Source organism: Heptranchias perlo, chromosome 17 (genome assembly GCF_035084215.1).
Source record: "Heptranchias perlo isolate sHepPer1 chromosome 17, sHepPer1.hap1, whole genome shotgun sequence".
Classification (NCBI taxonomy): domain Eukaryota; kingdom Metazoa; phylum Chordata; class Chondrichthyes; order Hexanchiformes; family Hexanchidae; genus Heptranchias; species Heptranchias perlo.
This window is the reverse complement of record NC_090341.1, coordinates 21200423-21214386: the sequence shown is the minus strand read 5'-3', so window position 1 is coordinate 21214386 and position 13964 is coordinate 21200423. Positions and strand designations below refer to the sequence as shown.

Here is a 13964-nt window from a genome sequence, read left to right as displayed (position 1 = left end):
CTGGATACAAAGTGTTCAGGAAAGATAGGGAAGGAAAGAAAGGGGGACAGTTGGCAGTATTGATTAAGGAGAATATTGCAGTACCGTAGAGAGATGATGTCCTGGAGGGGTCAAGGACAGAATCTATTTGGTAAGAGTTAAGAAATAAGAGGTGCCATTACACTACTAGGTGTATTCTATAGACCATCAACTGGTGGGAAGGATGTAGAGGAGCAAATTTGCAGGGAACTTAGAGAAGTGCAAAAGCTATAGAGTAGTGATAACTGGGGACTTCAACTATCCTAATATAGACTGGGATAACAATAATAATATAAGGGGGAGGAATATTTGAAATGTGTTCAGGATAACTTTCTTAACCAGTATGTTTCCGGCCTAACAAGGAAGGAGGCATTGTTGGACTTGGTTCTAGGGAATGAGGCGGGCCAAGTGGAGCAAGTGTCAGTAGGGGTGCATTTAGGGAGCAGCAGTCATAGTATCGTGAGGTTTAGAATAGCTATGGAAAAGGACACTGACCACTCTGAAGTAAAAGTACTCAATTGGAGGAGGGCCAATTTCAATGGGATGAGAACAGATCTGGCCCGCGTAAATTGGAATTAAAGATTGGCAGGCAAATCTGTAATTGAACAGTGGGCGGCCTTTAAAGAGGAGATGGTTCAGGTACAGTCTAGGCACATACCCACAAGGCAGAACAGTAGGGCAACTAAAGCCAGAGCTCCTTGGATGACAAGAGATAGTGAGTAAGATGAAATGGAAAAGAAGGGGCGTATAACAGATGTCAGGTTGATAACACAAGTGAGAACCAGGCAGAGTGTAGAAAGCTCAGAGGGGTAGTGATAAACGAAATAATAGGGGCAAAGAGAGAGTATGAGAAAAGACTGGCGGCCAACATAAAAGGGAATCCAAAAGTCTTCTGCAGGCATGTAAACAGCCAACAAGTAGTAAGAGGAGGGTTGGGGCCGATTAGGGACCGTAAAGGAGATCTACTCATGGAGGCAGTGGGGATGGCTGAGGTACTAAATGCGTGCTTTGCATCTATCCTTACCAAGGAAGAAGATGCTGCCAGAGTTTCAGTTAAGGAAGATATAGTTGAGATACTGGATGAGCTAAAAATTGATAGACGTACTTGAAAAGCTAGCTGTACTTAAAGTAGATAAGTCACCTGGTCCGGATGGGATGCATCCTAGGTTACTAAGGGAAGTAAGGATGGAAATTGCGGAGGTACAGGCCATAATCTTCCAAAAATCTGTAGATACGGAAGTGGTGCCAGATGACTGGAGAATTGCAAATGTTACACCCTTGTTCGACAAAAGAGTGTAAGGATAAACCCAGCAACTATAGGCCAGTCAGTTCAACCTCAGAGGTGGGGAAACTTTTAGAAACGATAATCCGGGACAGAATTAACAGTCACTTGGACGCTGGTGGATTGATTAGGCAAAGCCAGCACGGATTTGTTAAAGGCAAATAGTATTTAACTAACCTGATTGAGTTTTTTGATGAGGTAACAGAGAGGGTAGATGAGGGCAATGCAGTTGATGTGTATATGGACTTTGAAAATGCGTTTTATAAAGTACCACATAGTAGGCTTATCATCAAGATTGCGGCCCATGGAATAAAGGGGGCAGTAGTAACATGGATGCAGAATTGGCTACGGGACAGGAAACAGAGAGTCATGATGAACGGTTGTTTTTCAGACTGGAGGGAGCTGTACAGTGGTGTTCCCCAGGGGTCAGTTCTGGGGCCACTGCTTTTCTTGATATACTAATGACATGGACTTGGGTGTACAGATCATAATTTCAAAATTTGCAGATGACACAAAACTTGGAAGGGTAGTAAACAGTGAGGAGGATAGTGGTAGACTTAAAGAGGATATAGACAGGCTGGTGGCATGGGCGGATGCAGAAATTTAACGCAGAGAAATGCGAAGTGATACATTTCGGTAGGAAGAACGAGGAGAGGCAATATAAACTGGAGGGTACAACTCTAAAAGGGGTACAGGAACAGAGAGATCTGGGGGGTATATGTGCACAAATTGTTGAAGGGCAGATTGAGAAAGTGGTTAAAAAAGCATAAGGGATCCTGGACTTGATAAATAGAGGCATAGAGTATGGAAGTCATGATGAATCTTTATAAAACATTGGTTCGGCCACAACTGGAGTATTGTGTCCAGTTCAGGGCACCGCACTTTAGGAAAGATGTGAAGGCCTTAGAGAGGGTGCAGAAGAGATTTACTAGAATGATTCCAGGGATGAGGGACTTTAGTTACGTGGATAGACTGGAGAAGCTGGGGTTGTTATCCTTGGAGCAGAGAAGATTGAGAGGAGATTTGATAGAAGTATTCAAAATCATGAAGGGTCCAGACAGAGTAGATAGAGAGAAACTGTTGCCATTGGCTGAAGGGTTAAGAACCAGAAGACATAGATTTAAGGTGATTGGCAAAAGAACCAAAGATGACCTGAGGAAAAACTTTTTTACACAGTGAGTGGTTAGAATCTGGAATACACTGCACGAGGCGGTAGTGGAGGCGGATTCAATCATGGCCTTCAAAAGGGAACTGGATAAGTACTTGAAAGGAAAAAATTTGCATGGCTAAGGGGATAGGGCGGGGCAGTGGGACTAGCTGGATTGCTCTTGCATAGAGCAGGCTCAGACTTGATGGGCCGAATGGCTGCCTTCCGTGCTGTAACCTTTCTATGTTTCTATAATCAAAAACACCTAACACATTATTCAGTTTAGAATTCCAAAATTTAAACATCTACACAAAGCGAATGTGACCAAACCCAGTAACCTGCAATGTGGAAGCAGATGTAACAGGTGTGCATCAGAAATTATGACAGTAATACTAATGTACAGCAGTAAACTTCTATATAATGATCTGGTCCCTTGTTGGAGGCTGAGGGAGTCAAAACACTGTTGAAGAATTGCAGCACTTCGCTTAAGTTTAGAGTTCAGCATTGTGTTCTGATTTTTTTTAGTCAAATGTTCTTTACTTAAAAAGTTTTTTTTAGGACTTGCTAGCATTTTATCCATATATCATGTTGTAAGCCTGGGCTTAGTGGTTGCACACTCGCCTCTGAGTTAGATGGTCGTGGGTTCAATCCCCACTGCAGGACTTGAGCACATAATCTAGGCTGGCAGTACTGAGGGAGTGCTGAAAGCTGAAGGTGCCATCTTTTGGATGAAACATTAAACCGAGTGTGAGTAAAAGATCCTACCGTACTATTCAAAGAAGAGCAGGAGAGTGCTCCTGGTGTTCTGGCCAACATTTATCACTCAACCAACACCTGAAAAAAAACAGATGATCTGGTCATTTATTTCATTGCTGCTTGTGGAACTTGGTGGCACAAATTGGCTGCTGCGTTGCCTACATTACAACAGTGACTACACTTCAAAACTACCTCATAGGCTGTAAAGAGCTTTACAATGTCCTGAGGATACGAAAGGTGCTATATAAAATACAAGTCCTTCTTTCTCTCTTAATTTTACTTGGTGTAACAATTTATCTTTGACTTCTCTTTATCCTCTATTGATAATCGGTTAAATTTAGATTTTAAAAATTGATATTTAATTTGCCACTGATGTGATTAACTACATAATACACACTGATGTAATTTGAAATCTAGGCTAACACTTCCATGAAATACGGAGAGGGTGTTGCACTGTTGGTCGGAGGTGCCGTCTTTCAGATGAGAAGTAAAAGATCCCATGGCACTATTCAAAGAAGAGCAATGCGTTCTCCCCGGTGTCCAGCCAATATTTATCCCTCAACCAACATCACTAAAACAGATTATCTGGTCATTATCTCATTGCTGTTTGTGGGACCGTGCTGTGCGCAAACTGGCTGCCTCGTTTCCTACATTACAACAGTGACTATACTTCAAAAAATACTGAATTGGCTGTAAAGCGCATTGGGACATCCTGAGGTTGTGAAAGGCTCTATATAAATCTTTCCTTCCTTGCATGCTTGCTTTTTCTTTCTCTTTCTCACTTTTTTTCCTTTCTTGCTTTTTTTTCTTTCTCTCTTTCTCTCTTTGTGTGTCTGTATAAGTAGTGCTTCAAGCTTCTGAGTACTCTAATTACTTAATGTAAGCTGTTTGGTGTAAATGATACATATATTTGCAAATTTAATTTGGATTGAAAGAGAAGAAATTGATCGTACTTGTACATGCACAAATGCAAATTGTATATGTTGTGCTTTCCTTATTGTAGCAAACAAAGTAAAATAAATGTGGCCTTTCTGGGTATAATTAGATGTTGTCATTAGTAAACCCATGCTGTTTCACACTTCCCAGTTAATTTCACATCTTGCTTTGATCATTATTTGCATTTTTAATTTGACATGTTTTATTCAACACACTGTCATATTAAGTGGTTTTAACTAAACATATATAAAATATATTCAAAATAAAGCAGGTGGAGTTAATTTTCAGCTTTTTATGAATCCGGAGGGAACACGAGTGGGTTTTTCTCTTCAATTATATTTTGTTATATATCTGAGCCACTGGATGAGACAGTGGAAACTTAAGAACATAAGAAATAGGAGCAGGAGTAGGCCAATCGGCCCCTCAAGCCTGCTCCACCATTCAATAAGATCATGGCTGATCTGATCCTAACCTCAAATCTAAATTCATGTCCAATTTCCTGCCCGCTCCCCGTAACCCCTTCTTCCCTTTACTTCTAGGAAACTGTCTTAGTTCTGTTTTTAAAAAAATCTCAGGTTTTAAAGGCTGAAATTCCAAGAATCTATAATAAGAAATTAATTCAGTGCAAATTTAGAATTAGTATTGTGGCTGTAGTGCACCAAGCTTTTTGTTGTATAAATTACCAAAAATCTGCTTTTGTATCAATGAAAACATAGCCACATATGCTGTTGAAGTGGTCGTGGTAAACTGCAAATAACAGCATTAACAGCAAGCCCTGAAGGTTTTTGGTTTCATTAAACTTCATAAAAATGCAAGGTTTTTAAATGTACACTTAAAAAGGCAGTCTGTGTCTTTCCTGGAAAATGTCTTTATCATGGCTATAACAGTACTGTTTATAATTTTACTGATATCTTGTTACTTTTTGTTAATTTTGATTTTCAGAATGGAGTTGTGCATTCCCTGCCTATCCCAGTACGGAACCAACAGGAAGTAGAAATTTATAACCCAATAGTTCTTACACCGAGTATTTTGACATTTCCTTGGCAGCAGATGGCTGGAGCTTATCAGTATGCAATAAAGGTGCATTTTATGCTGTTAATATATTTGTTGATAAGCGTTATGTTCACAAGCTTTTTTAATATTATTAAGTCCCATGCTACAAGTGAAGTAGAAATCAGTAATTAGTTTATTTTGCTTCTTTCAAAATTAAAATAATGAGGAAATAACTTTTTCTGTACCTTATTCTCCTTGGGCTTTCTCCCGGTTCCTTTTCATTCTTTCTTTACTGTCCATGTTTATACTTAAATATGATCTCAGATGAATGTTTCAGAATTGGTGGAGTAATACAGTGCTAAAGGCTATTGCAGTGAATGAGGGCTTAAAACTTTCTCACTAGTTTTGTGCAGGCTATCGTTTGTGTATTGAATCTTGATCAACTGTGTCTGCTTTGTTTGACTGACACCAGTAAGGTATAATGAAAATTATCTTCAGTCAGTCACTATTTATGTTTCAGTCTAAAGTAATGTATGCATATTTGTGCACTTTTTTGGACTCTGACTTGTTGTAGTAGCCATGGCATTTATGTGGCTGGTTCAGTTGAGTTTCTGGTCAGTGGTGACCCTCAGGATGTTGATGGTGGCGGACTCCGAGATGGTAATTCCATTGAATGTCGAAGAGAGGTGGTTAGGTACTCTCATTTTGGAGATGGTCGTTGCTTGGCACTTGTGCAGTGCAAATGTTACTTGCCACTTATCAGCCCAAGCCTGGGTGTTGCCCAGTCTTGATGCATGTAAGCATGGACTGCTAAGGAATTGCGAATGGAGCTGAAAGCTGTGCAGTCATCAGCGACATCCCCACTTCTGGCCTTATGATGGAGGGAAGGTCATTGATGAAGCAGCCGAAGATAATTGGGCCTAGGACACTGCTCTGAGGACCTCCTACAGCGATGTCCTGGGACAGAGATGATTGGCCTCCAACAAGCGCGATCATTTTCCTTTGTGCCAGTTATGACTCCAGCCACTGGAGAGTTTTCCCCCGGTCCCCACTGACTTCAGTTTGATGCCATACTCTGTCAAATACTGCCTTGACGTAAAGGGCAGTCCCTCATCATTTCTGGAATTCAGCTCTTTTGTCCATGTTTGGACCTAGGCTGTAATGACATTGGATATCTGTTCTGCCAAAGTCATTTGCAATGTAATATCCCAGTAATTCTTTCAAGGTATTCTATACACATTTCCAAATACATTAGAATGTGATTCTGCTTAATGTGATTACAGTCACAGCATGTCCAAACTGACTGTATTTTAATGACTGACGAATTATATATTTATTCCTTAACATATGTTTAATATGTTACATAGGCAGATGGTGGGAGTGGAAATTTTACGTGGTCATCATCCAACCAGGCTGTGGCTACAGTGACAGTTAAAGGAATTATGACAACAGGAAGCGATATAGGGTTGAGTGTAATACAAGCACATGATGTTCAGAATCCATTACATTATGGACAAATGATGGTAAATTGAATTTTTAAATTTCTTTCTCTACTTTTGTTCTTGTGAACAAATATGAAATATATATGGGAATAAAATGATGTACTCATATTTTATGAAATTGAGAAAATAAAACAAAATTTGTTTAAGGACATCCCTCTACTTCCAATTTTCTAAAAGGTTACTTTTGTACCTACTATACGGTAATAAGTAGGGAAATGCAGATTGACTTGTGTGTGGTGCTGAGAAGATACCATGTGGTCTAATATTTTGCCCCAGGCTTTGGCAGACCCTTTGAAAGAAGGGCTAAAACTATAGCTTCTTCTATCATCAACTGTTCCTGTAGTACAAGAACTGTTTTATATTTAAAAACAAATTCGTGTCATCATGGAGCTTCTGTGCCTGTAATATTTACTGCCTGTACTGTATGTGATTCTCAGTGTTCTCGTTACATGTATCCAGGAAGATTTTCAGAAACCAATGAAGTATTTGATGAGCCAGATTTTTTAGTTTTTTTTGTCAAATTATCAATTTAGTAAATGAAAATGTTTTTTTCCATGTTTCAATAATGACTTGCTTTTAAGTAAACAAGATTTGCGACTTCAGCATGATACAAAGTATTGATTAATAACAAATGGCCAAACCTGGGAAAATTAGGAGTTTTACCATGGTGAGCACAAGCCTGGGAAATTATTTCAGTTTGGGTGTCGGGCTTCTTCGTAATATTTTGCTTTATCATTCTTAGTATAGTAAAAGTGACAGTGGCACCAAAAAAAGCATGTACATGGAGTATGTGTGAACAAGAAAATTGAAACTGAACATGGGATTCTGCAAAATGGTGATAGCTGATCACAATGTTGTTTTATCAGTGATACAACACAATTTTATCACTGTTTAAGTATCAGCTTGGCTCAGTTGGTAGTACTCTGTCATGAGTCAGAAGATAGTGGGTCCAAGTCCCACTGCAGCTTTGAGCGCGAAATCTTGCTAACATCTTCAGGATGAGACATTAAGCGGAAGCCTTGTCTACTTGCTTGGATCGATATACAAAATCCCAGGGCACTATTCGAAGATGAGCAGTGAGTTCCTGCCAATTGCCTGGCTAGTAAATTTAAAAACAATAAGTGATTCTCTGCTGTAAAACCATGTATGTTGGTATGGCTAGTAACTTGGATAGTTTTTAGCTGTAATGTCTTGATTTTAATTTGTAATATGGTATCTTTTTTTACTTCGAGGTTTATGTAATAGAGCCAATCCAAATGGAGTTTACACCTTGCCAGGTAGAAGCTCGAGTTGGGCAACCACTGGATTTGCCTCTCAAAATTTACGGTCTTATGAACGTGGAAACAAAAGAAAAGGTTATGTTAACTGACTGCTCCCATTTTGATCTTGTGGTCGAGATTGAAAACCGTGGTGTTTTCAAAACCATAGAAGGTAATGAGAAAAATTATATTTTAAAACTAGTTACATCACTGTTATAGTAACATCTTTTCATGCAAGTAAATAACATGTATTTTCAATGGAGTAAATGTTTGAGCTGTGAAACACATTTTTTAACAGTGCTAAAAACTGAAAATTTAATTTGAGTATTTGTCACCCGTATCCAATGCCTCAAGTGTGACATATTTTGGCATTACATTGTTCTCCTTTATCCTTTGCATATCTTAACACCTTAAGTGCTCACTTTTCAAAATGTTCAGAAATAAACCTGTTGTGGAGCAATCAGCTTCACAAGTCTGATTGAATCTGCAGAGCATGTGTAGCTCTCCTGTATGCAAGATATGGCAAGTGATAGAAATGGTTACATTGAAATTTTGCCACGTTTGATTTGCCAGTCCAATGGTTAACCCATAGAAAGTAACAGTAACATAGTTGTGCTCCATTAAGATGTACTTTTCACAAGGAAGAATTAAGAATTTCAAATTTGGCATTAAAATCACTCTTTATCCTGTGCTGAATATACGTACGAATATGCAAAACTGACGGGCAGGAAAAGATCAGCTGATCCATCAAGCCTGCCCCACAACATGATCTATCAATAGGCACGCTATCTAGTCCTTCAATTATTTTATAGACCTCTATCAGGGCACCTCTAAATCAATGCTGCTCTAAAGTAAAGGTCCTTGAGCCTTTCTGAGTAGTTGATATTCTTTAAGCTAGGAATCATACTGGTAGCTCCCCTCTGGACCTTTTCCAAGGCCATTCTGTCACCCACCATGTTGGAGGACCAAAACTTCTAATGCAGATTTGTTTTACGGATTAATTTTAATTGTATTGTTTTTCTTGACACAACTGTCAATTACAAATGTCAAGAAAATGATGGGAGTCTTCAATTAAAGCCATTTTTGGGGGGACTCAAATTTAGCCAGCAGACAGCTGAGGCATGCAAACGAAAGGAGGGTCCCAGCTTCAATTCCTTATCTATGCTGAGTAGCTGATTGCAACCAGGGTAAGGGAACAGTTGACCTCAACTTCTGGGTTAAGGAGGGGACAGTTAGCCAGGATTCTGGTGACTGTTAGTGGAAGTGCACGTGTGTGGGCTTTGGATAAGATCAGCATTGGGTTTGGTGCCAATACCCCCCTCTCCTCTCTTTCTCCCCCCCCCCCCCCCCCCCCCCCCCCCCCCCCCCAGGTTGAATAGCATGTGACACTGTCAAAGCCTACAAATGAATAATTTTTGTTTGGACAAAGTACTTGAGGGCACCCGTGTCTGGATTCATACCTCACCAAGGAGTTTATGGCTTCAGCAGGGAAGAAACTGACGAGAGGGGAAAAGATGTTGTTTCTTCAAAGATAATGCACATAGTAAATTTTCTTTTAAATTGTTGGTTTGTAAGAATATTTTGTACTGGAAACAATGCTTCATAAAGTTTATTCTTTTAACTAATGAAGCAGCATTCCCAATACAAAATGTAGTAAGAGTATTTGAATAACGTCAGCTATTGACATCCAGTCAATTGAGTCCTAGAGCTCATTATGTCCATTTTACGCCTGAATACCTGTTCAGTCCAGATAAGTTAATACATTATAATGCCCAGTTAATAATCAGGATCGTTGCATATGCTTTTTAAATTGTTTGCTTTGGTGGAATTTTATGGCAGTTTAGAAACATTCCCATTAAAATTTTCTACTGTTCCATTAAAGTTGGGTATAGTCCACGATAGAGTGAATTGTGCATGATCTGTGGAAGGTATGGGCTTGATGACTCATGGGACCATTTTTTTTATTTCATGCTGCCTAGATTCTTAAAGGAACCATTTATTTTGGGTCAGAAGGAAATTATTCTGCCTGTTCAGCATTTCAAATGGAACAACCGATAAGGAGTAGTGTTATAAAACAGCATATAAAAATGACTTAAATATTAAAATTAAATTTCTTTAACCAGCTGGTTTGTCAACAGGGAGATTGGAACCAGGCCCTAAGCATTGCAGCGGAATAAGAGTTCAAGCCGAGGCTCAGGGTTACACGACGCTTGTGGTTAGCTATAGTCACGGTCACGTGTACCTTACTGCCAGCATCACTATTGTAGCGTATGTGCCGCTCAAAGTAAGTATTTATTATGAAAGGGTTTGTATTTCAGGATTGACAATTTTTTTTTCCTCCTACATGTTTCTATTATGTATAAATCACCATAATTTAGTGTTGGAGTCTCTCCACAACTTGCATGCATTTTAGGGTTGCCATTTATGTAAAATTGCACAACTTGCATTCATTTACTGCCTTTTAATGTGGAAAAATGTCCCATGCCACTTTGGAGGTGTAAGGAAAACTGACTTCAAGCCAAATAGAGATTAGAAAAGGTGTTTTAAAACCTTAGTCAAAAAAGCTGGGTTTTAAGGAGGGTCATAAAAGAGGCAAGGGAGGTGGAGAGGCAGAGGAGTTTAAGGCAGGAATTCCAAAGTGTGGGGTTTAGATGGCTTAGGGCACGGCTGCCAATGGTGGGACAAAGGTGGGGGTTGCACAAGAGGTTGGAGTAAGGAATACTGAGATTGGGAGAGGTTATGGAGCTGGAGGAGGTTAGAGGTGGGGAAAGGCGAGGCCATGGAAAAATTTAAACATAAAGACAAGAATATTAAGTTGTTATGGGACAGGAAATCAATGTAGCTCAGTGAGTAATGGCCAAGTTGGTATTAGTGTGAGATGGGTTGTGAGTAGCAGAGTTTTGGGCAAGCTGGAGCTTATGGAGGGGGGAGGATGGAAGGCTGGCCAAGAAAGCACTGGATTAATTGAGTCTGGAGGTGACTACGGCATGAATGAGGGTTTTGACGGTAAATGGGTTGAAGTGGGGCTGAGGCAGCCACTGTTATGGAGTTGGAAGTGGACAGTCTTTGTGACAGCAAGAATAAGGGGTTGGAAACTCAGTTTGGCACTAAACAGGACAGCAAGCTTCTGACCAGTCTGATTGATTGAGCCTGAGACAATGACTGCAGAGGGGGTTGAAGTAGATGGTGAGGAAACTTAAGTTTGTGGCTGCGCAAAAGATGATGGCTTTAGTCTTCTCATTGTTTAGTTGGAAGAAGTTGAGAACTCATCTAAGAGGATGAGAGAAATCCTTTTTTCCCATTTACACTTGAGATAAAACAAGCATTCATCTGATCATTCAGGCGAAGTTAAGCATTATGCTTTAAATATTGATTGTTTGACATTAGATTGTTTTATCAACATAATCATGGAATACACTTTTTCATCCATTTATACTTATTTGTTTTTGTATATTTAAAAAATGTTAGGAAAATCTCTGCTATTAGTGCATCTGGTACTTCTGTTCATTAGATGTGATTTGTGAATATTGAAAATGGACAGTGTTCCATAGAAACAATGTTTGTAATTGAGCTTTTGCTGCAATTTTTAAGAATCAACAGACGTTTAGAGCAGCTCTCCAACCCATCTTGTGGAGAGAATACAAGCTTTCAGTCACCCCTCCTAATATCATCTTTGATTCTGCATCGATTTTTGTCTAATTACACTTCTGTGAAGCACTTTGGGACATTGTTTTTACATTAACAGTGATATATAAATGCAAGTTGTTGTTGAAGGGGAGAATTTGCATACTGCTCTTTTTCTCTGCTATTTCTTTGTAAGTATCTCTTGGTTATCATGTGTACCTCTAAGTGCACGGCTATAATGGACTGATCAGTCAAGAGAACAGTCTATGATGTTGCATGGGCATCTTTTGAATGCATTAACATTCAGCATTTCAAGTGCAGCTACGATTTTTAAACTCATGAAGTGTAGATTCAGATATGGCCAAGAATGGGGGATGATCTCTCACCCCCATTTGTTTATACCCCGGTTCCGACTGGTAGAATTTTGCACTGCATTATCTTCTCCAGAAAACAAAAGAAAGCAAATACTTTGCCAAGGCGGTGCTATCCTAGCATCTAGAGCACAAATGAGAAGGTTATATGAAAAATAAAGTTTTTACGACCAACATTTATTTAGTTTTGTAAAAGTTGTGTCCTCATCATCTGACAAATTGCAGGCAAATGAGAGACTATTTGTTGATCGTGATTATTTGCACACACTTAGATAAACAGAATTTAAATTTTGCGTTTGAAGGAAGTAACTTGGAATATTATTGGATTGTGTGAGTGTATGTGCAGAAGAATAATGGTTATAAAATAGTAACTCGGGCCCAAAGAAAATTGTGAGAAAGGAGATGGATTCTTCATATCATGTAAAGTTACCAGTGTCCTTGTTGATTAGAATCAATTGTACTGAATTTAAAAGTCAGAGATGTCATTGTATGCAGCAATCACAGTTGGCACAGAAAAGTTTGAGGAGTTCTTAGATTGATTGGCAAAATAGCAGAAACCACCTCTTTGCTACAGGATACTTTGGTGCAAACAGTGTCACGGTAAAATTTGGAGATACATTACTTTCCCTAATGGAATTGGTGAGGTGTGAATGGGGAGAAAAACTACTCTCGTGTTTAAGCAACAATCTCATTAAATAACAACTCCTTTTTGCTTTATGAATTCACCCAACAAGAAAGTAAAGAATATAAGGATTGTGGGCAAACAATGGAGCTTGGCTTTTATCAACAGCTGCACAGTCAAAGGACCAGACTGAGATACAGAACAGCCATGATCTAATTTAATGGCAGAACAGGCTTGAGGGGCTGAATGGCCTACTCCTGTTCCCATGACTACACTACTTGAAGGTCATAACATTTCTCTTTTTCCTCCTCCCTGTAAAAATTAACATCAAAGCTACAGGATCCTAATATACATTTACAGTATCAAGCAGAGGAAGGTGATTGTCAAGTTCAGCTGTTGCCTAAAGATGAAAATATTGGCATGGCTTTGACCAATGTGATATCAAAAATTTTTGACTTTCACAAAGATAAACAGCCATGGATCTTAGATTACCGTTCGTAATCCTTTGACAGGCATCCAGTATTTACATTGTTTTAAAAATAAATGAGGGCAACACGTGCTGTTAATGATGTGGGTTTTTCTAATTGATGTAGGACCTCACTGGATATCTACCTGTGATGTCAGACTTTCACCAATTTCTACAAACTGTAATATAAAACATATGAATTATTCTGGATGATGTGCTCCCCTCCGCCTCTTGCTTTGGACTGACTTTTGGTTAATGGACGTGCCACATTTAGAAGCTACCTCTTCTGCCTTGTTTACCTTGAATTCTGCTTTGATACTTGATACATTGTCGTTCTTTGAATATACAATTTTGTGATATGAAGCAAAATGGGCTTGTATTTATGCAATATGCTCCCTTAATAGCTGCCTGTCTTAAGCCATAGTTTTAAAGCTAAGAATGCAATGCAATGAAATGAAGTTACAGCATAGAAATTGAGTCCGAGGTGGTGGTACTAATATGCAGGTGATAAATGTAATAGTTTTGAAGCAGGAGTTGTCCTAACCATGACTTTATCTACCTAAATCTTTTTATTTCAGGCTGTAGATCCTGTATCTGTTGCTTTGGTAACTTTGGGATCCTCAAAGGATATGCTGTTTGAGGGAGGACCCATGCCATGGGTCTTGGAGCCCTCGAAGTTCTTCACAGATCTTACAGCTGAAAATGAAGAGAGTATTCTTCTTCATCTGATTAGCTCCCCTGCATTTAGGAACCAACCCAAGCATTTGGTTGGAGCTACCTGTACAGCACTGGGAGAACAGGTGAGAAACAGCAACTTTTGCTCAGTATCTTCTATTGCCCTATTAAGCTTTACAGTTTCCTGGCATATGTGCTGCAATAATATGCCTACTATATCAACTTTTTTGCAAGGTAAATATTGTGTCTTAAACTTGCTAAATACAAACTGTGATAAATTTCTGTAAGTTGTCATGGTACTTTAATAAGAAAA

The 13964-nt window shown here is 39.1% G+C and overlaps 1 protein-coding gene and 1 long non-coding RNA gene across 2 annotated transcripts in view; one reads left to right on the top strand and one right to left on the bottom strand.

The window, feature by feature from the left end:
* nup210 (nucleoporin 210) overlaps positions 1-13964 on the top strand; it is a 102704-nt gene that overhangs the window by 35277 nt on the left and 53463 nt on the right. Inside the window, exons 11-15 of the mRNA XM_067998695.1 lie at positions 5082-5219; positions 6500-6655; positions 7867-8065; positions 10032-10177; positions 13555-13776. Of these exons, the coding sequence (XP_067854796.1) occupies positions 5082-5219; positions 6500-6655; positions 7867-8065; positions 10032-10177; positions 13555-13776 (861 nt within the window). The remainder of the gene's footprint in view (positions 1-5081; positions 5220-6499; positions 6656-7866; positions 8066-10031; positions 10178-13554; positions 13777-13964) is intronic.
* LOC137334151 (uncharacterized) overlaps positions 3258-13964 on the bottom strand; it is a 73803-nt gene continuing 63096 nt past the window's right edge. The window contains exon 3 of the long non-coding RNA XR_010966082.1: positions 3258-3281. This is a non-coding gene — a long non-coding RNA (uncharacterized lncRNA). The remainder of the gene's footprint in view (positions 3282-13964) is intronic.